General features: G+C 37.3%; 1 protein-coding gene across 5 annotated transcripts in view; it reads left to right on the plus strand.

The window, feature by feature from the left end:
• NBEA (neurobeachin) overlaps positions 1 to 26,155 on the plus strand; it is a 513,163-nt gene that overhangs the window by 110,979 nt on the left and 376,029 nt on the right. For all 5 annotated transcript variants that reach the window (XM_063332757.1, XM_063332720.1, XM_063332711.1 and 2 more), the window contains exons 7-10: positions 4,740 to 4,859; positions 11,157 to 11,303; positions 21,840 to 22,037; positions 22,451 to 22,584. In XM_063332757.1, the coding sequence (XP_063188827.1) occupies positions 4,740 to 4,859; positions 11,157 to 11,303; positions 21,840 to 22,037; positions 22,451 to 22,584 (599 nt within the window). The remainder of the gene's footprint in view (positions 1 to 4,739; positions 4,860 to 11,156; positions 11,304 to 21,839; positions 22,038 to 22,450; positions 22,585 to 26,155) is intronic.

Genomic DNA, 26,155 nt, shown 5'->3' on the forward strand with positions numbered 1-26,155 from the left:
TCAATCCTTGTATAAGTATGAACAGGAGTGCGCTATAGTTGAGAGCAAACAGCTTTTTTTGGTGTTTCTAATCCTGAACACCTTTACTTAATTGTAGTATAGACTGAAATAAGTCACCCATTTGGAAATACATAGTGTGTGTGAAGCCTCATCTCTCTGATTGTACTGTGCTATGGAGTAGGAATATGGCTTACTCAGCAGTAAAGTAGTTAAGCTTGAAAGATTTCAGCAGTATAAAAAAATTGACAGGCTGTTATCTGAAGTATCTTTGAGTACTACCTAAGGAAGCTCTTGTTATAGCAGAAAGGCATGGTCTTGGTGCATTTTTGAGCAAATGATATAGGGAAGGGGACCGGAGGATGAACTTAAAAGAAAACTGTATTATTGACTTCAAAAATTTAAAAAAAAAAAAAAAAGACTTTTTCAACTAAAAGTTGAAGAAAAATTGTGTGTGATATTATACAACTCAGTTTGGTTCATTGTGTAGTACTAAAATCCTGAAAACCATGTCCTCAGATACAGAACAGGAGAGAAATCAACAAAATGCCTGTACAGCATCAGCAAAGAACATTCACATAAGTGAGATATAGATAATAGGAGATAATGAGACATACATATATGCTTGCTTCTGCATATCTAAAAAAATAAGAGAAACTGGAATGTCTGTTTTAAATAAGGTTATTGACATAATAGAAGTATCAGAAGCTTTGTTGACTTGACTGTCAGTGGACACTCATTTCAAATTGTACTTACAGTTGCGAGTGAGAGTGGCGCAGGTCTTGCCAATAGAGGAGTGGTGCCCTGTGTTCAATTCTTAACCTAATCAGATAAATAAGTTTGTTGTAAAAATAAATGAGTTTCTGTGCACTGAAAATCAGTAACTAAGTAGGAAAACCATACTACTCAAATTAAATTGTTAGCCACGTGATAAGGATGGTTATAGCATCTCTGATGAATTGGGGAAGATCAAAAAATAAAAAAGGAGGAGGAGCAGTTAAAAGATGGAGATGTTTGATAGTGCTAGTGATGTTGCTTAAATGCAAAGATACAAAAGGCTAAGAGCAGGTATACCATTAGTCCAAAAAAATCCAATAGGAGGTTTGAAAGCTCCTCACAGCGTACCTGAGCACAGATAAATAGCAAAGCAGAGACCATTTTAAGTAACAAGAAGTTCTTCAGAAAGCGGAAGTTGTATCAAAATGAAGAATACTTAGAAAAGTGTCAGTTATAGTAAATTATATGTAAAATAATAAGACAGTTCAGATTTTTTTTTCCAGTCCATAGGGGCAATTAGATGACTAAGACTTAATAGGAGCCCTTGAAGAATATAGTATCGTAACAAAAAAGCTAAATGAATTATTCGCATCATTGTTTACTACAAGATGAGTCGATGGGGCAGAGTCAGAGGAAGTGTCAGTAGAAAAGGCATAGAAATCAATATAAGAGATAGTAATTGATTACCAGGACCTTACAGTAAGCACCCCAAGTTTTTCAGGAGGACCTTTATTTTCCTGTCGATAAGAATGCATTATGGACTTAAATCAGTGGAGTTTGTCATCCTCTATTTTAGGAACTAGCTTTGAAAACCTGTGTTACTCATTTTATCTAGATTGATACTAGTGACAAATATGACACAAAGAGTAAACCATTTCTTAATACTTGAATACTTCCCTGTAGAAGTAAAAACTGTAACTGTAAAAATTACAGTTTAAAATGTAAATTTAGTTAATTCAAGCGCAGGAGGCAAAAGAGCAAATATTTTACTGGATAAGTTATGATGATGAGCTGGGATAGACTGTGTGTGTGCATGTGTATTCAAGTAAAGAAGAGCTCAATGTTTTTTGTAGAGCTGGCCTTGTGGGTCAGAATAACAGACATAGGTAGTGCTCTGACACAGCAGCAATGCTAAAGATCAAAAAAAGTTGCATCAAAAAAAGAAGAAAGGAGACCTTAACTAAAGGAAGCTGCATGTGCATGAATGTTGGCTAACATGAGCACAAAAAGATTTTAAAAAGTAGATTATATAATTTTCCAAAGTTTGACATGGACACCAAAGCTCTCCCAAGATAGCATTGCCCATTTTAGTTCCTTATAGGCTCTGTAGACAGCTTTTCAACAAAAGTAATGAACTGTTTATTTCCAAATGAATGAGTCATCTGTTAAGCTTAAGCTACAGAGAGGGACAGTCTTACAAACTGGCATGTTGTCAGAAATGCTCTTAAAGTGCTGTGAAAGAAAAATCACAGAAGATAAATGGATAAAACTTGGGGCTTATGATTGTGAGCTGATTTCTGCTACAAAAATATCAGAACTGGAAATATGAGTAAATAGTTATAAAAGGTTCAACTTTGAATAGTGGTTTTGCAAAGAATGCCTGCTGTTCAGATGAGGGTATTTAAAATCATCATCACTTAGTGGAGATTATTGGTAAATTAACCTTTGAAGGAAAGAGGACAAGGGAATTTTTCTTCTAAGAGATGGTGTGGAAGCTTTGGAAAAGAAGTGTTGATGAAAACAGGGCTCTAGTCATGCAGTTTGCGCTTAGTTTCTGATTAGCATAGCTACCAGTTAAGCTTCTAGACTTTGAGTTATAAATATTTTGTTGAATTTATGATGGGTGTTCCTTTCTGAAATAGAATCTTCTGACAAATTGGGGGACAACGTTTCTTATCGAGTTGTGGGTTTGGTTTTTGATTAATTTTTTTTTGTGGGTCGGGGGAATGTCCCACAAAAAATACTTATTCATTGTTGCTTGGAAAAAAAAATAAAATTAGAGTGGCCATACGTGACTTCAGAAGCCAGAGCTGTAGCAGTACATCTTTAATCTAGTATTACCAAATAAATCCGTTCACTTGGACGGGGAAGAAGTGAGATACTCTTACGTACTGCTGTGTGATTAGTAGGGTTTTTCTCCCCACTTCTGTTAACTGTAGGTTTTAAGGGTGTGTGTGTGAAAATATCTTTTTAAAGACCTGGAAACAGATGTGGAAAAATACGTGTATTCTAATATATGTAGATATTATAGTTATGTAACAGAATACAGATCAATTTGAGGACTACTGCAATGATTATTGTCAAAATATATTTTGCTGCATGCTTCATGCTTTTTTTATTTGTAATTCTGTGCTCTGTCTGATTTCAAAATCAATACATGAAAAATTTTTGCTTTTATTTTCTCTGATACAGAGAGGGAGATTGTTATATTGGTAGGCTCTGTATCTACGTAGCCCATCTCAGGGAGAGAGTCACCAAGTGACTTATTAAAATAATGCCCTGAGGGATGCAGAAGTTCTCTACTTTGAAAAAATGAGACTTAGCTGTACATAAAAATCAAAAGATAATAATTGAAGCAGATACCAAGAAAGGGAAGACTAGGAAATTGTAAATTACTATTAAAAAATATTTAAATATGAAATGGTGTTTTCAAGGCAGATGAGATGACTTTTTCACAGAATCAATGATTGGAAAGGGACATGTTGAGACATTCTAGTCTCGCCTCCTGTTCAAAGAAGGGACACCTAGATCAGGTTGCTCTGGATGTTGTCCAGTCAGGTTTTGAATATTTCCAAGCAAGGAGACTCCACAGTTTCTCTGAGCAACCTGTGCTAGTGTTTGACCACCCTTACTCCTTACCTCCTTGCTACCACCCTTCTTACATATGTTTAAATGGAGTCTCTTGTATTTCAATTTGTGCCCATTGCCTCTTGTCCTGTCACTGGATACTAGTGAGAAGTCTCTGGCTCAGTCTTCTTTATCCCCTGCCCATTAAGTGCTTATACATATGGATAAGATCCCCCTGAGCCTTCTCTTCTCCAGACTAAACACACCCAGGTCTCAGCCTCTCATGTGTCAGAGGCTTCAATCGCAATCATCTTTGTGGCCTTTTCTGGACTTTCTCCAGTATGTCCTTTTTTGTTTGGATTTTATATTTTTTGAAATAATAAAGACACCTGTTATAGTTAAGTACGAGTTGATTTGCAGACCTTAAAGATTAAATTTCCATTCCTAGTCTTAAATGAGTTTAAAGGTTTGGTTTAAAAGGAAACTTATGGTTTTCTTCTTGAACTTACCCATCATCATGGGCAAAATGATATCTCTTGAACCGATTATTTGAAAGATCACCGTAGTTGTACTTGGAAGCAGTTTATCACGATGCTTTCTCAGTTTGATTATATAATGCATTTTTAAGGATATGACAGCTGTTAAAAAATTGGTGGAATGGTAAAGAGCAGAGGAAGAAAAACATATGAAGCAATCAAGATAACATCTTAAACTGGGCCGTAAAATTTGCTGTTGTGAATTTTTTCCTTTCATTTAATAATTTGTAACAGATCTATGATGAAAAGCCAGAGATATGTGATATGAATTTGTTAAGGTAAGTGCACATAGAACTGTATTTCCCGTTAGAACTCAGTTGTGTTTTGTGTAACAGTGTATAGTTTTTAGATTAAATTACACTTTCAGGAATGGATGTGTGTTCAACTTTTTAATTGTATGTATGCATTTTCGGCTCTAATCCCATAAAGGGATGCAGGTAGGAACATCATTACATTTAGGCACAGTTCTACTGACTGGACTTGAAGTTCCACTGACCTGACTTTTAATTTTATGAGTTTGCAAGGATTCATCTGTTTGTATAACTTTACGAGACTGGTCGCTTATTTTTAATGCCATTCATTAACTTCATGTTTTATAGCACAAAAACTGTCACTATATGCTGATTTTCCATGTCTTTCCAGTGGTACATGATAAGCATTGTACACATCTATAATCGATGGAGAAACAGTGAAATACGATGTTACGTGAATGGTCAGCTGGTATCCTATGGTGACATGGCCTGGCATGTTAACACGAATGATGTAAGATTTTATTTTTTTCCTTTCTCACAGCTTTTCATTTTAAAGTAAATTGAAGAGGAAAAAATGTACTATATTTGTTTTCTATACATCTTTGCAAATTTTCCCTTTTTTAACTTTCTCTTTAATCTATCTTCTTTAGTTATGTACTTAATAAAATGTAATATTATTGATTTTATATAGTAATATTTTTTAGAACATTGAGGATTTGGGGCTGTATTTTGCATAGCTATTTTAGTGAAATTCTCAGAGATTTTGTTTGGAGACACTGTTATAGCTAATATTTTTAATATGAGATACTGTAGAAAGAACAGTGATAACAGTGGATTAATTCTTAGCTTTTTCCCTAGGAAAATGTAATAGATTTACAGATTTTACAGATTTAGCTTGAGAAAGGTCCTTGAGAAAAACTGATTCATTCTGCCCAATGACTATGCATACTGCCAATGTATGCAAAAATACTCATTTTTGTACCACACTAAGTTCTGTGTTGAATTCAAGAAGAAATATTTGTTAATGGTTAAAAGATTTCTATGCTTTTTGTCTTATTGAACATTAAATTTTAAGTAGGTTTTTTTTAATTGCAGTAGAACTGACTAGCCTGAACTATGATCAGAGTCATATTGTTTTAAGCACTGTATAAGTATAGTAAGGGATCATTTCTTCTCTGCACAGTTTACAGTTTTAAGCCAACAAGATAGAGAGAGAGATAAAAAGTAAAAGCTAGAAAACAGGAGCATGGAGAAGTGTCAAGATTTATAATATTAAGCCAAGACTGAAGTCTAACATCTGTCTCCCAGTAACAAGTACATTTTGCCTTTTATTATTTGACTAGACATATTGACTAGTTAATAGGCAGTTGACCAATATTAAAAATGCTGTGCTAAGTATTAAGGTATTAATATTTAATTAATATTGTTAGCAAGTACAAATTGATTGCTAGAAAATTTCATCACTGAAATACTAAGCAATTTTCTTCAGTGGTAAACTTTGTACAGAGAGATGTCCTCCTTTATTGGACATCCAATCAAGCTAAAAGAGATTGAGAGACACGCAGTTACACAGCATGGGCAGCTCAGAGCAAAGGCGCAGTGATCTTGCATCTGCTTGCCCCCCAGGCAGAAACCAGTCATTTTTACCTGGAGAAGGTTGCACGTGTGCCTACCTGTAGATACACCTATATCCGATAACTGGACTGAGTTCAAATGAATAGTATATTCTTACAGGAAATGCATTCATTTTCATATTTTTCATATTTAAATTATTTTAATGAAATCTATGTAAGTTTAAAAAACAAAATGTTGTGCTTTCCTTTCATACTGTCTACTTTGGAAGGTTTGAGAGTCTACACCTAATGATGCAGAAAATAGGCACTCTTTCTGACCCAGTTTTGGATGGGGAAGGCAGACGAAATGATTCTCTTGTGCTTTGCCTTCACAGCTAAAGCTGTGCTAGACTTTCAGAGGTGCTCGATTCATCAGCTTGCTACACTTTTGTTATTTCTTATTTATAATATAATTCTCAGTTGTTTCTGACTGCCTGTATAGGATAAGGAAGCTCTTTTGTACTTAAGGAAATTGACTGTCTTTTGCTGTATTCTAGAGGCAAAGTTGGATTTGAAAGGGAGAGTTTAAATATGAAAATAGGAGGACTCTGCTTGCCAAAGCTTCTGATCATCGTTCTTTGTTTTCTTGGTAGCATTTTTACTTGCAAGAAAAGGCAAGCCTTTCAGTTTTTGCAGAGCATGGTTTCTCCTTGGTAACATAAACATTTTTGTGATAGGTGAGAATGTGATGATTGAAAAGCCAGCTGAGGTCTCAGAGGATCTGGGCTGAGTTTCTAGTTATATGGTGTGGGGATCTGTAATCCTTAATCAGAAATACTTAGCAGGAAGAGCTGCTCCTTCTATTCATAGTCTCTTCACACTATTCCCTTCTACTTTCTCATGTAACAGAAGTACAATGTTCTCTTAAAGTGGCATTGATTTACCAAGCTTTAGATGTTTTGATGGAAGTCTTTTAAGTTTCTGACAAGGTTTTACTTTGTCTGCTGGAGAACAGACTAAGTTATGAAAGACTCTAGTTATCGTTAGCTCTCTATTTTTTAATAACAAAAATCTGTTACATCAGAAGTTGGAAATAGAATTGAAAATAGGAGAAATTCAGGAAATATTTATGAATGCAACAGTGTGTGAAAGGCATAAAAAGGAAAATAAGGGAGTGTGTATGTAGGCTCCTAAGCACTATTATACATTATCTATGAAGAGAAACTCTTGTTTTACCTGTATTAGAACTTTCTTGTTTCATATAAAGGTTGAGTTGTTAAAAGTATTCCCTTGAAAAGTCTTGAGCAATTATCCAGTTATTTGTTAACTCCTACCTTCATACTCTTCCACTTGGGTATAACTTTACTCTCCTGCAAGATGACAAGAAAATACCTTACCATAATAGTCTTGGGGGAAAACAAAAAACTATGCAAGTCAGACAATTCTTCTTCTTTTTTTACATTATATATTGCGTATCACTATTTATGTAGATTATACTGATGGATTTAACACTACAGGTTGTGAAAACAATGAAAAGTGAGAAAAGGACAGGAGTTGTATATTGTCAACTAAGTGAACCTTATTCTTTTCAGTCTTTTCTTATACAGGAACATTGTAAGATAATTGAGATGTAGGGTTTGAAACACTACATTTTTCAGTTGCTTACTGTGTCAAAGCTACCACTGAACAAAATGCATTATGATTAAGTATTTTTTAGATTAATAAAACATTGATTAGATTGGCATTATTGAGTTTAAGATTAAGAGACTGAGTTGAATTAATTTTTTTTAAGCATGTCTTGGTAGAGACTGTGAATTTTTTTTTCATTTTATTTTTTCCCAAATTGATCTTGCCTTATAATTCTTTTATATTTTTATGACATTTTTTTTCAATATCTGACATTTACATCTTGTATCTAAACAAGAACTGAAGAATACCTCAGTCTACAATTTTCACATGTACCCTGGAAGACACTGAAGTAAAGATGCAGGTGACAAAAAGGGTAAAAGTGTAATAAGAGGCTTTTTTTTTTTTTTCATTTTTAATGATTTTTTTTCTTGTATTTCTTCTAATTCATTCTTATTTATACGTAGCCATGAAGTCACTGCGTTGTTAACTGTTTCTGTAATACGGGCAGTAAGATATAGGATATTACATGAAGTAGTAATTAAGGCTTCACATCCATATTTTTCACAAATGTATGTTGTCTTAATAGACATGTTTTCATCTACGGATTTGCGCAAAATGTGTCATCTATGCAAAATTCTAAATTACTCAAACCTTCTTCAAGATTTTTGATTTTGTTGAACGGACCTCCACGTATTAAAAATGTTGCACAATGTTCAGCCTGAATGTTAGAGGGAAGGTATGAGTGTGGATGAAAAAGGGGAAGACACTGTAAACTTCTTTGTATAGCTGCTTCCATTGTGAATGCTGCTGATACACTGTTTCCATAGAGCCATTTTTGGCTCCGACTTCATTATTGCTATTTAATGAAATATAAAAAATATGGCAATGCTGAGATTCATTGTGTTAGGGTGCTACACAAGATACGGTAGCTAGGGGTAAGTAACTCAATGAGTTTATATACCAAGGAGTAAATATAGTTAGAGATTATGACAAAAAGATAAAGTGAAATGCATGACAGGGTATAACCAAATGTGTGCAATTGCTACCTGGTCAGTAGTCATGATCAGCTCTGTATGCCTTATGGACTTAATTATTTATAAGAGATCAAATACACTTTGAGATGCAAGTTAAATTGGAAGAGTTTGGCTTTCACAGCTATTAGATTAGAAATTTTACCAAATTATGGGAAGTAACATGAGAGAAAGCATAAAACTTCTCTTCAAGGTGTAGAATATAGGGATATGGAAGTTTGGTGGAAGATTTTTGTTCAGATAACTGGATAAAGATAAACTTGATGACCTGATGTCTTTCACAGAACTTTGTGTTTCTGTTGTAGGATAAGGAAACTGCAGAAGGATTTTAAAAGTTGACATAAACAGTGAAAAGCCAACAGGTTGATGACATCAGTAGCACTTGGGCTGCTTTTGAAAGAAGGGTTATAAGCATCAAGCATATTAAGGATAAAGTTATGTCCTTAATTAACAAGGTCCATAAGTCACAAGAGTTTAATTTTTTATGTGAATAAAATAGGAGGATTTGGACCAAGGCACTGAATGAAACAGATCTGTCAGTCACCTCATCTTGGGGTCATTAATGACATACTCCCAGGGATGTGGAGAAACAAGCAAACAAACTTGGATCACTTGGTGTCTGTCAAGGGTAAAACCGTGGAAATATGAGATAGTGGGAGGAAGACCAAATGAGCTATGAGTATTGGGTGCTGATTTTTATATAAATAAATAAACAAATCAGGTTTATGGGTTGTTTGGCATCTGGAACAAGAGTGAATTAAAATTACCAGAAAATCAGGAGTTAGCCCTCCCCTCCCATTAAAAATAATGAAAACACCCATTCCAGAATGAAGCACCAGAAATTGAAAAGCATAATCTGGTAAGAATGACAACAGACAGAACTGGAAATTACTACAGGTAAACAGATAAAGAATGTAATTATATGTAAAACTCAAAATCCATTGAGAGCTACAATGGTTGTTGTGCAATTAAGGATATCCAGGAAAATATCTTTGTAATAGGCTGGAATGTATGTATCAGAGTGTATAAGTGTAAGCTAGGAAAAAGGGTGACTTCAGTAGCTCAGACAAATTCCTCAAATAAGCATTAAGAATTTTGTTTGCTTGAATGAATTGGCATCACATTTTCTGACAGTAATGGCACAAGTGTCGGTAAAGGCTATCCAAGACTTTAATGAACCGACTGAAAATTGCTAGGAAGTTTCACCATTAGATTTACCAGTAGCCAGCGTGGTCTCATACCCCATCTGTTGCACTGTGCATCCTGGATATGACTTTGTGAATCAATTTTGATGTAGTTATTTTCAGAAGTTTTTTAGTTTTGTTCAAAAAAATTATTTAAAAAATTAGAAATTCCAAGAGGAAAAAATATTAGAAGATGTATATGGTCAAAGGGAAGATAAATCAGAGATAAAATCCTGGATATTTCTTACCTCATCTCATTGCAAAGTTGAACTCCAGATCTTTGATTTCCTTGTAACTCTTTAGACACAGTCCCCTTTTCCTTGTTAATAGCTTATCCACCTAGATCGGTTGCTGTAGCAGTTCACCATTCTCCAGACTGACAAAAGTTTTTCGTAGGGTAAAATTCAGCAGCCAAGCAAGATGAAAAAGCAGGCTTGCTAATGCACATTCTGCTGGTTTGCTGATTCAGCTCAAAAAGTGAGGCCTGATCCTTGTTTCCGTATTGCATTAAATAAAATATATGTGACTCAAGGAAGCTGAGAGAATAGCCTTGCAAAGATCCTTGCCCTTCCTGCTGTTGTCCTCTTGTGCTGTGTCTTGTTTTCCTGTTCCCCAGATCTTTATTCTAGACAGTTAAGTTCTAAACTTTGTTTCATCGGAAAGCCTTTTTTGTTGGAAGCACCAGAAGAACTTAACCTCATTCTTGCAAAATTAATTTAAATTAGAAAAAAAAAAAAGCTACAAAACCCCACTTCAAATCTGAAATAATAGGAAACGTACAGGTGGAGAACTGCAGAAGGTCTGCGCAGAGGGATAGTTGTTGGAAGGAGGAGTGGAAAATAACAACTCTTGTAACTGTGGAAGACAGAAGAGGAGTAAAAGGTCAAAGCAAATCATTATAGGCTCTGGTCATAAAGGAAGACTATGCACCAGTTGCAAACTAGAAAAGTTCATATTTGTCTTTTTCTGCTAGAGATGTTTAGCTGTTAGCACAACAGTGAAAGAAAAGTGCATTTCAGCGCGTGTTCTCATGTGTTAGCAGTGGGAGTTATGTTTATAATTCAAGGAACTTCAAGGCTTTCATATTTCCTAGAAGGCAATAGAGAAGGTTATTTAGTACTTGAATGTACTGTTCTAATTTTCTCTGTTGTATGTCGAACAATTATTAAAAAACAAATCCTAGCAGCAGCTCATAACAGCATTGTAATACTGACCTGTAAAACAATAAATGCTGCGATATTCAAAATGAAGTTGTTCATTACAGGGAATCGGGTAGTGAAGTAATACATGATTGATTTATTTTTTTAATTACAGTCTCCCTTTATTTTTTGGCTTCAGTAGCTGTATGTGAATGTTTCATTGTATCGTTTGTATGACTCAACTTCATCAACGTTTCCTCTTTCTGATACAGAGCTACGATAAATGTTTTCTTGGCTCTTCGGAGACTGCTGATGCTAATAGAGTGTTCTGTGGCCAGCTTGGAGCAGTATATGTATTCACTGAAGCGCTCAACCCAGCACAGATTTTTGCAATCCATCAGTTAGGACCTGGATATAAGGTAATAACGGATCTTAAAAAATGTAAAACTGGAAAAAGAAAATATTTGATAGATATACTTGGAAGATATGTATGCATGCAGATATTCCTCTTAAGATCATGCAGAGCTATGAGATTTGTTTTCAGCAAAAAAAGAATATTTCTTCAAGTATCCTACGTAACCTTGATTTCCACCAGCTTTTTGAAAGATGCAAGTTGTTTCTTTAAAGCATAGCTGAAATATGTTTGTATGTAAAATTTATGACTTAGGATCATAATCATGTTAGAGCAATTTTGTATTTGGTACAGAATACCAGGAGAATAACTTTCTTTTCTACTGTTTGTGTTTAAAACCTGAGTTACAGCAGATTAACATTCAACAAGGCATAATAAACAAATCCTGTTCAAATGCATGGTTTCAAACAGTTCTGCTGAAGCAGAGTTAAGCTTTTTATTCATGCTTTGCCAGTGATATTTAGGGGACAGCATGGACAAATTAATGGTGCGTGCATACACTTGGATGAAGTGTATGAACAATCACTTATGTCTTGGAATGGCCGTCTATGTAGTATTATTTCATGAAGAAAAACAATGCAGATACTTTGCAGAAGTCTGCAGAATGTGCGTAGTGGAGAAGGCTTCAAAATGAATCTAACTCCACCTGAACACTGTTGAATTTCTACCATCGATTATTCCCAAATTTTCTTTTTCTGATTTTTGAAATTGCAGTATCATCTGAAGTAAGCATTGAGTTTTTTAGTACATATCACGTACTCTGAAAATGAAAACTTTTAAAAATGACAAGTAAAAATCAACATTTAGGTTCTAATAATATTAATTTGGTGTGCTGAAAATGATTGCTCTAAATTATTTGATGACAACGAACACCCTAATGGCAGTGACAGTTAAAAATATCTTTTACGCTATGTATATAGTGTGAATAGCCAAATACACGTCCAGGTTTCTCGGAGAAGAAGAATACTATTGCATATGGTTGATGGTTAAAACCTGCCTTGAAACTAAAAATATTCATTCAGTCAAGAGAAGTGTATCACCTGTGCAAACAAGGAGTACTTTATTCCAAACTTAATACTATATTTTGATCATGGGCTGCTTTTCAGGACACCAGGTCTGCTGGCAACAGAAGGCAAAAGCCTGTCTCAAGGGGGGAAAAGGATTTTAGGGCAGGAGCTGGCGGGGCTCATTGACAGGGCTTTAAACTAGATTCAAAGGGGGATGGGGATAGATCCAAGCTTGCTAGCAAAAAGCCTGAAAGCGGCATGCTGGCACTAGACTTGGAAAAGATAGGGGGCATAACCAGGCTCCTTAGGAATAAGTCTGGGGGTGGCAGAATTTCGGCTCCCTCCAGCAAAAAGGAGAAAGGACCAATAGCCCAGCTGAAGTGCTTATACACTAATGCACGTAGCATGTGCAACAAACAGGAGGAGCTGGAAGCCATTGTGCAGCAGGATAATTATGATGTAGTCGCCATCACAGAAACGTGGTGGGATGACCACATAGCTATAGTGTTGCCATGGATGCCTATAGGCTCTTCAGGAAGGATAGGCAAGCAAGGAGAGGCGGGGCTGTGGCCCTGTATGTTAAGGAGTGTTACGAATGCTTTGAACTAAATGATGGTGATAAGGAGACTGAGTGTTTATGGGTAAGAATCAGGGGCAGGGCTAACAAGGCAGATATCGTAGTAGGAGTCTGTTATAGACCGCCCAACCAGGATGAGGAGGCAGATGAAATATTCTATAAACGGCTGGGAGAAGTCTCAAGATCGCGAGCTCTTGTCCTTGTGGGGGACTTCAATTTGCCGGACATCTGCTGGCAATACAATAGAGCAGGGAGGGAACAGTCTAGAAGGTTCCTGGAATGTACTGGGGATAACATCCTGACACAGCTGGTGAGAGAGCCAACTAGGGAAGGTGCCCTGCTGGATCTGTTGTTTGTAAACAGGGAAGGTCTTGTGGGGGATGTGACAGTTGGAGGCTGTCTCGGGAACACGGACCATGAAATGATAGAGTTTTCGATTCTGGGAGAAGCGAGGAGGGGGGTCAGCAGAACTGCTACCTTGGACTTCCAGAGGGCGGACTTTGGGCTTTTCAGGAGCCTGGCTGACAAAGTCCCCTGGGAGGCAGTCTTCCAGGGCAAAGGAGCCCAGGAAGCCTGGATGATTTTCAAGAAGGAAGTCTTAAAGGCGCAGGAGCAGGCTGTCCCCATGTGCTGGAAGACAAGCCGTCGGGGAAAAAGACTGGCCTGGCTAAACAGGGAGCTAGTGTTGCAACTTAGGGAAAAAAAGAGGATTTATGGCCTTTGGAAGGAAGGGCAGGCCACTCAAGAGGACTACAAAGAGGTAGTGAAGCTATGTAGGGAAAAAATCAGGAGTGCCAAAGCTCAGCTAGAACTAAATCCGGCTTCTGTTGTCAAGGACAACAAAAAAAGTTTCTATAAATATATTAGCAATAAAAAGAGGGCTAAGGATAATCTCTGTCCTCTAGTAGGTGGGGCTGGTAACATAGTGACCAAGGATGAGGAAAAGGCTGCGGTACTTAATGCAGTCTTTGCCTCAGTCTTCAGCAGTAGGACCAGTTGTTCCCTGAGTACCCAGACCCCTGAGCTAGAAGACAGGGATGGGGAGCAGAATGAAGCCCCTCTAATCCAAAGGGAAATGGTGAGGGACCTGCTTCAGCACCTGGAGGTGCACAAATCCATGGGGCTGGATGGGATCCACCCAAGGGTACTGAAGAGCTGGCGCAAGTGCTCACCAGGCCACTTTGCATCATTTATGAGCAGTCCTGGATAACTGGGGACGTCCCAGCTGACTGGAGGTTGGCAAATGTGACACCCATCCACAAGAAGGGCCGGAAGGAGGATCCGGGGAACTACAGGCCAGTCAGTCTGACCTCGGTGCCTGGGAAGGTCACGGAACAGATCCTCCTCAGTGCCATTACATGGCACATGCAGGAGAACAGGGTGATCAGGCCCAGTCAGCATGGGTTTGTGAAGGGCAGGTCATGCCTGTCAAACCTAATATCCTTCTATGATAAGGTGACCCACTTAGTGGATGAGGGAAAAGCTGTGGATGTTATCTACTTGGATTTTTGCAAAGCTTTTGACACCGTTTCCCACAGCATGCTCCTGGAGAAACTGGCTGCTCATGGCCTGGACAGGTGTACTCTTCGCTGTGTAAAAAACTGGCTGGATGGCCGTGCCCAGAGAGTGGTGGTAAATGGAGTTAAATCCAGTTGGTGTCCGGTCACAAGTGGTGTCCCCCAGGGTTCGGTGCTGGGGACGGTTCTCTTTAATATCTTTATCAATGATCTGGATGAGGGGATCGAATGCACCCTCAGTAAGTTCACAGATGACACTAAACTGGGCGGGCGTGTTGATCTGCTTGAGGGAGGTTGGTTCTGCAGAGGGATCTGGACAGGCTGGACCGATGGGCTGAGGCCAATGGTATGAGGTTCAACAAGGCCAAGTGCCGGGTCCTGCACTTGGGTCACAACAACCCCATGCAGCGCTACAGGATTGGGGCAGAGTGGCTCAAAAGCTGCCCGGCAGAAAAGGACCTGAGGGTGTTGGTTGACAGCCTGCTGAATATGAGCCAGCAGTGTGCCCAGGTGGTCAAGAGGGCCAACAGCATCCTAGCCTGTATCAGGAATAGTGTGGTGAGCCGGACTAGGGAAGTGATCATCCCCCTGTACTTGGCACTGGTGAGGCCCCACCTCGAGTACTGCGTCCAGTTTTGGGCCCCTCGCTACAAGAAGGACATTGAGGTGCTGGAGCGGGTCCAGAGAAGGGCTACAAAGCTGGTGAGGGGTCTGGAGGACAAACCTTATGAGGAACGACTGAGGGAGCTGGGGTTGTTTAGCCTGTAGAAGAGGAGTCTGAGGGGAGACCTTATCACCCTCTACAACTACCTGAAAGGAGGTTGTAGAGAGGTGGGGGTTGACCTCTTCTCCCTGGTAACAAGTGATAGGACAAGAGGAAACGGGTTCAGGTTATGTCCGGGGAGGTTTAAATTGGATATTAGGAAACATTTTTTCACTGAAAGGGTTATTAAACATTGGAATAGGCTGCCCAGGGAGGTGGTGGATTCACCATCCCTGGAGGTGTTTAAAAAAAGGGGTAGATGGGGCACTTAGGGACATGGTTTAGAAGTGGCTTTTGTCAGGGTAGGTTAAAGGTTGGACTCGATGATCTTAAAGGTCCCTTCCAACCTCAGCGATTCTATGATTCTGTATTTTGTTTGAATAAATATTTCTGCAAATGTTTTTTGGTCATACAAAAAGAAGTAATGTAACCTTATACTTCTTCATAATAAATGTAGTAAATCTTTCCAAATTTATTAAGTTCATGCATTTGCAGCAGCATAACGAGGTGGTATTGAACAGGAATAGTGCTTTCATTTGTTTCAAGAAGTGAAAATTATTATGTAATATTTTGTGAGTGTTGAAGGGGTTCATAAGGCATGCACGCTTTCACGCTTGTCGTGGTTTAGGCTGGGCTGGCCACTAAAGGAAGGACAGATGCTCTCTTTACAATATTTCCAGTAATTATTGCACTAACCTTATTGCGGTGTTGTCAAATTAACTTGCTTGATTCATGGGTTTCCCTTAAACTACACTTTTTTACAGCTGTAGCTTCTTACTGATTTTTGTAAAATGTCAGTTAGATGACACTTAATACTTTGGGGATATTTTTCTTTGGTATATCAAGTTTTTAGGTTTAGGTCCTGTTCCCAGCACAGTTAATACCTCCTTCCTCTCTAAAGTAGTTTCCTTCCTCGTCTAAGAATCTGAAAATATATTTTACTAATAGCAGTTAAAAAGAGCAGGTTCCTAGAGCAGGACCCTAGAAATAACACAATTTCTTTCCTCAACTTCCTTATTTCCAAAAAATAAGACAAAACAGAACCCTTTTTTCTCACCTTCTTCCAACCCAAGATCCACCCACAACCAAAAAAAGGAACCATCTCCTGTAATTTAGAGATCTCAGGGCACTATTACGGCTTTTGCTCAAAGCTTGCCTCTTTCATGTCTCAGTTTATTTCTGTAAATTCTTTCAGATTCTGTGTGCCTGCAAAGGTCCATCAGTTCAGAACACTTCAGTATGGCATTTCGTAGTCCAAGGGAGCATAAATTGACATGTAGCTCGAATTGCTGGATCACTGGACTTTCAGAAACTTTTCTGAAGTAGTTCACTGTGTATCCTCTTCATTCTAATTGTTGGTGCTGTTAGCCAACTGGGAGAATCAGCTGTTCAACTTCTGCAAAAGAGCAACTATTCTAGATGCATTGTGAACTCCGGTTGTGCCAAAGCTTTTCTCTCAAAGGAGGATTATTCAAAATACTTGAGAATTCTTTGAGAATATCTTCATATGGACAGTTTTTTCTTTCCTATGACCGTCTGTGGTAGTTCCTTTGATTTACAATTCTTAGGTTAGTCGACTGTATCCTAGGATTCTGATTCTTTAGGGAAAACAACCATCCCTTTTTTAGTGCTGTACCTGCTTTGTGCAGGACAAGAGACTATGATTTTGCCTATCATTCAGCTACCCTCACGATCATTCATAATTTCCCTAGTCTACAATGACTGCCATTAAGACCTCTAGAATACAGAGAAATCTGCATAATCTACCAACATGACAGAGCTCAGGACAGTGCAGTAGGCACACATCTGTGAACATACGTAGTATGTAACGTTGCAAATAACACCAAAGCTACAAAGTTCAGGAACAGGCAGATCTTGGTCTATAAAGAAAAGTGTATCTGTTGCACCTTGACCCACCGCTATTCTGTGATGCAGGTAGAAGCAACAGATTTTAGGATTAACTAGATAATTCATTAAAATAAGCTTTATTTATTATTTATATATAATATTTATATATTTATATATATAATATGTACATTATTTATTGCGCATTACATGCTTATTACAGAGCTGTAATGTAGAAACAGTTCATAATACTTACATGCTGGTTTTGCTCCACATGTCCTTCTGAATGCATGTAGTTGCAGCCAGCATGCCTTAATATAAAAAAAATATTTATTAAGGAAATATATAGTTTACTTTGAAATACTAAATTTTCAGTTGTAGCAAAAGGCCTATTTTTTAACAAAAAAAAATAAATTACATTGTTTCTCTGAGTAGCAATATTGAAGAACTGCCATAATTGGTAACTATTGCATGGAAATGACACGTGATCAAATGTTTAAAAGGGGAAGAGAGGAAAACCTACTGGCACTAGAACTATGCAATTTGCGTCTTCCCCATTAAGTCTTCTCGAATTCATCCATAAAGTATCTTGAAGTTTTAAATTATATTTAGTAGAAATATAGTAGAATTCAATATCTGCATTCCCAGGTTTCATCTGTAATAAAGCATGCTCATTTTGAGTCTTGCACTTGCTGAAGAGGGCTTTTGCCTACTATGTTGGCACTTTCAGTTCCCAGAGGTTGCTGAGAGAAAAAGGAGACAGACGAGAGCTGCATCCTTGCTCTCACTGTGCTTTTCCTGCTACCCATCATTGTCCCCAGGCAGCAAAAAAGAGAGAGCAGCTGGGATCCTGAGGGGCTGATAAACACAGAATAGAGGGGCAAGGAAGGTTATGTGGGAGGAAGGGATGCATCTGATAGCAACGTTTGGTGCTGTTTATAAAGGGATGTTTCAACAAAGCCCTTTCCTAATAGCCCTGTCAAGTCTTTGCCACTCCTCTTAACCCTCCCATATGTGTTTCAAAATGAGTTATCAGATCGTTCCATATGTTGCTGCATCTGAGTCAGATCAGTGCTGCAGTATCAATCTTTTTGTCACGTATGAAGGTCAGAGTGAAAATGCATTAATGCAGGCAAATACAAACACGTACAAAATACTCTCGAAAATTCAAATTTGCTTAACCCAATTATATAGTATAAGATAATGTTTTATGTATGGTTGCTGAACGTACAATAGCGAAATGAAGTAAATGGTAAATCAAAAAGCACCACTCTTTCTGCTAAAGGAAAGGGAAAGCTGCTGGTGTTTAATGAGGGGTCCTGATCAAGCACAGCTTCTTTTACTGGAGAAGACGTGGCTGGAGTAATTCTCAGCTCTCTGTTCCCTCTCCTGTTCCTATAGGAGCAACAACTATCCTTCATACCTTCTTTATGGATCCTGTAATATATCTTTATCATATAGAGAGAATGTTAAATCTAAGGCTCTTTTTTTGATGTCTTTATGCCCTCACAGTGGTTGTACCAGATCTCAAAGTTGCATTCCTTCCGTGACCAGTAACTAAACATTTTTAATTTGAGCTTATATGCTTGACAGCCTCTGCCATCCTGATGTGGTTGTATTTTTCCAATTCCCCAGTACAGTATAGGTATGCTTAATGTCTTTTCTCTTTCTGTAGATCAATGTTAGTAATAAAGTATCATGTATCAGCTTTTCTTTCCGTTCTGTCATAATAATCGTTTGGGTAGGAGACTAGCATTTGCAACTCATGATCACTTTCATTAGGCTTTGATGGCAGAAGTCCCTTTAATTCTTGTTTTACTCAAAAAAATGTGAGGCAATATTATATTGATTCGTAACTTATTTGTGCTTAACTTTCAAACAATGGTCTCTGATAAATTCTTCAGGCATAGTAAACATTGAAAACTAGGAGGTAGAATAATGCCAAAATTTGTTTATAAAACTGATTTTATTTTAACTTCCGCAGTTTAGAAAGTTGCAAAATTTCATGGTAATGAAATGATACAAATTTTGTGTTGGAAAACTTTGACATATTTAAAAAAGCAAAGTTTTGCTTTCTGTTTACCTTTCAGAGGTAAAACATTCTGAGCTTTGGGATCTGACAAAGCTTAGAGGCATGAAAAATTTTCTGGATAAGAAGTGTTTTAGTGTGGTAAAACATCGAAATATAGTACATGCAGAATGTAGATAACTTTGGAAATCAATAAAATCACTAAATTATTTCTATCTCTGCAGAAAGTGCACAGAGATTTATCTGTATAGTTAAAAATGCCCTCTGGGGAGAAATACATCATTGCCTTCCTCAGGAAAAATCTGTAATCTGTAGCAGTCATTTCCTGATAACTGAGACGTAGCCAACTGTATCAACACAGAGCCAACTCTCAAGCTCTAAACATAATGCTCATTCTTTGGGTTTTTCTACTTCAGTAAGTAGTGTGGCACAGTAGGAACACATTTCTAGATTAAAATGTTTACTGATGAGGGCTGAATATCCAAAGTGTGTGTATTTGGGGGCTTTTACTTCAGATTGGTTGCAGTCTGATCCTTTGGGCTGAATGACTACTACCAGCTGGAGGACATTTTGGTTTCAGCCAAACGGAAATCTCTTTGATTCTGAACAGATTTGCAGTATGAACACAGCAGTAAGTGGAGATCACTGTGAGTTTCCCTACAAAATAGGCTCCTAACCCAAGTGCAAATCACAGAATTACAGAATGGTTGAAGTTGTTGGAAGGGACCTCTGGAGATCACTTGGTCCAACCCCCCTGCTCAAGCAGGGCGACTTAGAGCCAGTTGTCCAGGACTGTGTCCAGACAGTCTCTGATGATGGAGATTCTGGGCAACCTGTGCTAATTCTCAGTCACCCTCACAGTGAAACAGTGTTTCCTGATGATCAGAGGGAACCTCCTGTTGTTTCAGTTTGTGCCCATTGTCTCTAGTCCTGTCACTGGGCACCACTGAGAAGAGCCTGACTCCATCTTCTTTGTACCTTCCCTTCATTGTACACATTGGTCCCCACTGAGGCTTCTTTTCTGCAGGCTGAACAGTCTCAGCTCTCTCGGCCTTTCTTCATAGGAAAGATGCTCCAATCGCTTCGTGATTTTAGTGGCTTTTCATTGGACTTTCTCCATTAAGTCCACGGCGCTCTCATACTGGGGAGCTCAGAACTCCAGGTGTGGCCTCACCAGTGCTGAGCAGAGGGGAAGGGTCACCTCCCTCGACCTGCTGGCAACAATCCTAATGCAGTCAAAGATAATATTATCCTTCTTTACCAAATGTAGATTTAACCACTGACTTCCTATTCACTTACCTTTGCCCTTCCTATTTGCATTCTCTGTTATGGAACCTGCATCTCCTAGATTTTTCAGCCTGGCCTTGCTGCCTCCCTCCCGCTTGACATCATCAAGCATGGGACAGGGCTGACTGACCGATCTGCTCCAAGGGTTCTCCAGCAGCTGCAGTCAGGTGCCCACTCTGTTCAGTCTACATCAATCTTACGACCCACAAACAAATGGATGCTTGTCACAAGACCTTATAACGTCATGTGTCAGTCACTTGAGCAGATGCGCTTTCACATCATTTGGCTGTAAGCAAGAGAATTTTGTCAGGGTTTCCAGCAGCCTCGAAAGCTCTGCAAAAGCTGGATGTGTGTTTTATGGGTTTACATAATTGGTAGGAACCTATAATTTGGAAAGAGCAGCTGATAGCCTGTAAGTTGCCTGTTTTAATCCTTCTAGCCTGGATAACCAAAAGCCTAGTGATAGTACTTTCCATAATTTCATGATATGTTATTTCTTACTGTGGGGAGAGGAAGGGAAAGATTTGGTAGGACCAAAGGGATAAAGAGAATTGTAATGTCTATATGCAGTGAAAACAAGCAAAATGATTCATAATTAACTTCAGCAATAAATTATTCTAAACTGAGTACAGATTTTAGAAATATAACATATTATATATATCGCATTAATTAAACGGTGGTCATTTCTAACAAATTTGCTTTACTTGTGTTAGTACAGCACTACAGTATGTTACTAGTAGTTGTCTTTTTGACACTGTCAAATGATTGTTACATGCAAAAGTAGTTATGTGCCAAGTAAATCTGACAACGCTTTGCAGAAAGGCAGAAATCTATCTTCTTCTGCTTGATTGATTTGTCAGTGTTGCCAAAAAACTTGGTCTTAGATCAGATATGAATCATGGTATGTTTAAGAATAATACAGTTTTTCAGTGTTCCTTTGTAAAAGCTTGGAGTTTGAGAATCATCCATTTGAAAAATGGCATTTATTATTTTATTTGAAATTTTTTTTTAGCGTAAGTAGCTTGTTTATATATACTCCTGACTGTTAATGATCCATGGGTTTTAATGTTGTTTAAAAATAACTAATCCTTTAATCAAAATGCCATAGGATTCTATATTCTAATCTGAGTGATCTTATATAAACGAAAATACCAGGCATTTAATTTGTTCATTTTTAATGCATTGTATGCTCCAGTTTTTTATTTTAACATATTTATAGCTGTTAATGTGACACATTTCTTCCAGATAGTTACTTCTGAAACTTGTTAACACTGATGCTAAAAGGAGAGAAAAGTAATACTACATGAAATACCAAGTATTATATTAACATATTGATGTGAAGTAGAGTGCATAAAAAAATTGTCTCGCTGTTCAGCTGCATTAAACTACTGGAAAATTAAAACAAAGTTTAGCAGTTTCCATCTCCCTCTCAAGTCCAATGTATTTCATGCACGTTTTGTGGCAAGGATTTTGTCTAAAATATTTACTTTGTAAAACTTTGTGTTTTCTTTTTTTCAGAGCACATTCAAATTTAAATCTGAGAGTGACATTCATCTTGCTGAGCACCATAAACAAGTGCTGTATGATGGGAAACTTGCAAGTAGCATTGCTTTTACTTACAATGCGAAGGCTACTGATGCTCAGCTATGCCTTGAATCCTCACCAAAGGAAAATCCTTCAATTTTTGTACACTCCCCCCATGCTCTTATGCTTCAGGTTTGTGCTACTAAATTGATGTTCTGTGCTTATTGTTAGTTCAACATCATTTGGATAGTAATAAGATCTGTGTGGTAGTGTGCAGAGAGATTGTTATTTTGTATTATTTACCTATCACTTGAACTGTTCTTTCTTTTCTTACTTTCTAGAGCAAAACAAATATTATTTCTTCATTAAGAAGTATATACTTCAGACCATAAGGCACAGTTTGCCACAATACTGAAGTTCTCTTTAATGTTTGCCTTTAAATATAGTGATTATAATTGAAACATAAGTAATGAAAATAAGATAAACCAAGTCTGATTTAGTTTGCGCTCAATTCATTGTTAAAGTGTTCCCAAGTTCTGTTTGTAACTGTCCTTTAAAATTAAGATTAACTGAGATTTTCCCTTTTATTTATTTTATTAATTCAGGATGTGAAAGCTATCGTAACCCACTCCATTCACAGCGCAATTCATTCCATTGGAGGGATTCAAGTTCTTTTTCCTCTCTTTGCCCAGTTAGACAATCGACAGCTGCACGACAGTCAGGTGGAAACAACAGTTTGGTAAGCTTCTTTCAAGCAAGATAAAAACAAAATTAAGCTAAGGATATTTCCATTTTTGTTGTGGGAATGTTTGATTTCTTTTCTTTTGTAAATGGTGGAACTTATATTTTACCCTTGTTTCTTTGAAAATAATACTATTTTTTTAAAAAAGTAGTTTACTCTTTTAGTAGTAGAGATCAGTAAATTGTATTAGTCGAGATTCCAGATGGAACTGGCATCATATTGGTTGAATTAAATAATGAATTCAAATCACTCTAGAGTCTTTAAGACAAAAAATTGTCTTCTGTGACAATTTTTGCAATTTCTACAAGAAACCAATGTGCTTTTCCTTGACAGTACAGTGTTGTTTACTTTCTCAAGGTCTCTGTCACCTAATAGCATTCAAAATTAAGGAAAGATATCGCCTTCCATACATGAATGTCCTTCTGACCATACATGGTCAGAAAGTCATAGAGCTATGATCAGTTTTTTGTGTCCACATTACAATTGCAACAGTGACTGGGGACACACCAAGAGAGTTTTAAACAGGGATGCACGAAGTCTTTGCTCTGATGCTGTGACCCCAAGGTTGAAGAGCCTGCACAGAAGTTAGATGAACACTTCCATTCCATAGGCTACAAAGGACTGCTTCGGAGTCTGTCAGTGCCCATGATGACCTGTACAAAGGTAGCTCAGCGGTAGTTATTTTTGCAAAGATCTCTTGCCACCTCCTTGTCAGGGCAGGCTCTGATTCTAGTGGCAACACAAGATGTCTAAACTTGTCAGAACAAAGTGTGTGACCTAAACCTTTGGAGGTAACAAAACTGAAAAGGTAATGCTCAAGAACTGGTACAGTGTTTCACGGTAGGATGGTATGCAACCAAAACCTGCTAGAAAACAGTGTTTAGGGCCAGCATAAGCCGACTCTTGTATTTCAATAAATTTATAAAATAGGTGCATAATTTAGACTACACGGCTTATTTTCCTGCTTAGAATAGTCTGCTATTAATTATTCTGGAGATTTGCTATTGCAGTAGATAGTTCAGTAATAAATTAGTTAACTGAAAAATAATTAAATAATACTAAAATTGATGACAATTTTGAAAAATTCAACTGAAAGTTGGTATAATTTCTCATGAAAGATCACTTGTCTCAAATTAATCAATTTGTTGGAGTTTTGTCAGTCATCTGTTTTCCCCTTTGGTAACTCAAATATATGTAGCTAAGATGGCTGCTGGTTTTATTTGTTTCTGTATTTCATGTAAATGTTAGCGTATTTCAAAGTTAATGTATTTCATGAGAATATTTTAGTACAATGTGAAAAGTAATACCATAGTCTTAAAATAACGAATTCTGCTTCCAAGCAGTATAGTGGTGCAAATTATTTCATTCAATGTTAAAGACAGAAAAGCTGGTTGTGTATTGGCTCATGTGGGATATTTACTTTTTTGTAGTTTGTTTTCCAGTATGTACTTTGCATTGAAGTATTGTGAAGTAAGGGGAATAGAAAAAACAATGCTTGGCTTGAAAAAATGTGGAAAAAAAAATTCCCTGTATGTTTTTATTTACTGGCACAGCAGTAGGCAAAAATGCTTTATTCCAATTATAGGAAGATTATGTGTGTATGTGCCCATACATATGAATAAAATATATATTAAATTCATTAATGAGCTGAGTCTGTAATATATGATAAAGCAGTAACTAGGTCTGTTTAAAAATGGAGAGCTAATGTAATGTAAGTTTTATAAGACAAGGTAAAGACTAATTCTTCCCAAGTGTGTGGTCTTTCCAGTGAGTGAGAACATTCATAAAGTTCAATTTAAAATGTACAGAACATTTCTGGAGTTAGTTGAACTGTTAAGTAGGAAAAAAAGTTGTTCTTGAATAAATCAGTGCAATTCGTCTATAATTAGATTATATTCTAAAAAGAGATCTGTAATTCATTATGCTGTATGATTGTACAAATGCATAATACAGCAAGATGTGATCCTAACTCAAGAAAGTATTCAAAAGACCTTTAATCAAATGGCTGCTTGATGAGATGGATCTTAAATGTTGAATTACCATGGTTTTGGTGTCTGTGCATTATTTTCTTATAATTATTTTAATAGGATGCAGATCTTGACAAAAATAATAGTTTAAGTGAACAAGAATGTAGGCAAATAAAGGAATAAAGGATTTCTGGGGGCAAAGAAAGGAGAAAATGGCAAAAGGGGGCTAAATATGAAAAGCAGGGCTATGTTTAAGATTCATTTGTGGAGTGGAATAGGGGAAGAATATACTTCCTGAGTCGTTTCCTTCTTTCCCCTTGTTTTTTAGACCGTTCTCTCTTTATTTATTCCTTTCCAAAGTGCAGTTGTTGAACTGTATCTGGTACTTGTTTATACCCTTCTTACCTATGAAAATGTATCTACAACAGCAACAAAGGGCTGCACCACTTCTTTCTGAAAAGTAGGTGGCATTCAGCCATTACAGTTGATGTATTTCTTTATAAGCAGATAATATTTATGCCACTTTGCCAAAAAAGTAGAGTCCAGATGATGCTTGCTAACACTGGACTGTTATGTTTGTAAAGGCTTACTGTGGCAGTAGAATTTCTTTCTTTCTGGTGGCCAACTAGGAGGACTCAGAAGTTGTCCCTTGAATAGCTGTGCGGCCTTGTTGTCTTAATGTGTTCCTGGGAGGTGGAAAGTATAAATATCTTGATACCCCACTGTAAGTGTCCTAGGTTTCCAGACTGCTTTTCTGAATCCTTCTTACCTCCTCCTCTCCTGCACATATCAAAATCTGTTTAATAAGTTCAAGGTTCTCAATTATTTGTTTAGTTATTTTTTTTAGCATCAGAAGTGGTTTAACAGGACTACGAGGGAACACCTTGCTTTTTAATTATCTTGAGCCGCTTACAGTTTTAATCTTTTCTAAATTAATGGATTCATTGTAAATAAAATTTTAAATTATAAAGTGGGGCAATAGGAATATAGCAATTTTGTGGTTTAATGGTATTCTTTGTAAATGCCCTTTATTCCTGTAATGCGTATAGCCCTGTGTGCCTTATCTGCATCTTCCGTGAGGCCAAGTATTGAAATAACCTACAGTTCTGCTTTTGAAGCACTGTATAGATTCTTATGCGCTCGTACACTGAAATTAAAAGAATGGAAACTGAGTTCATATTTTAAGCATGTTTTCTTAGATTAAGTGATGCACCTGCTGTTGAGGAGCGCGGTCCCTCAACTTTAATGCCAAGACTGATACTTTTCATCCTGCTTTTCAGTACCCTGATTAGAATAGAAAATTTTGCAGTTATGGTCAATAAGGTGTTTATGTAATAAAAAGAAATACAAAGTGCTTTTTCTGTTGACGTTGTTGTTACCTTTGGTTGTACTACATGGGTGATATGATAGGAAGGACTTGCTTTGTTCACGTGTGGTCTCTCGTGTGTGGTTTTGAATTCATTAGGCGCTGCTGAGTGCTGACATACGGATTGATTCTGACAAGGTATTGGGTGCGCAGCCTTTGGCACTGACCCAATTCCTTCACAGAATAAATAACAAGTGTTAGTTCAGATGAGATTGTTGCTTTGGACTGTGCCATT

This window comes from Chroicocephalus ridibundus, chromosome 1 (genome assembly GCF_963924245.1).
Source record: "Chroicocephalus ridibundus chromosome 1, bChrRid1.1, whole genome shotgun sequence".
NCBI lineage: Eukaryota > Metazoa > Chordata > Aves > Charadriiformes > Laridae > Chroicocephalus > Chroicocephalus ridibundus.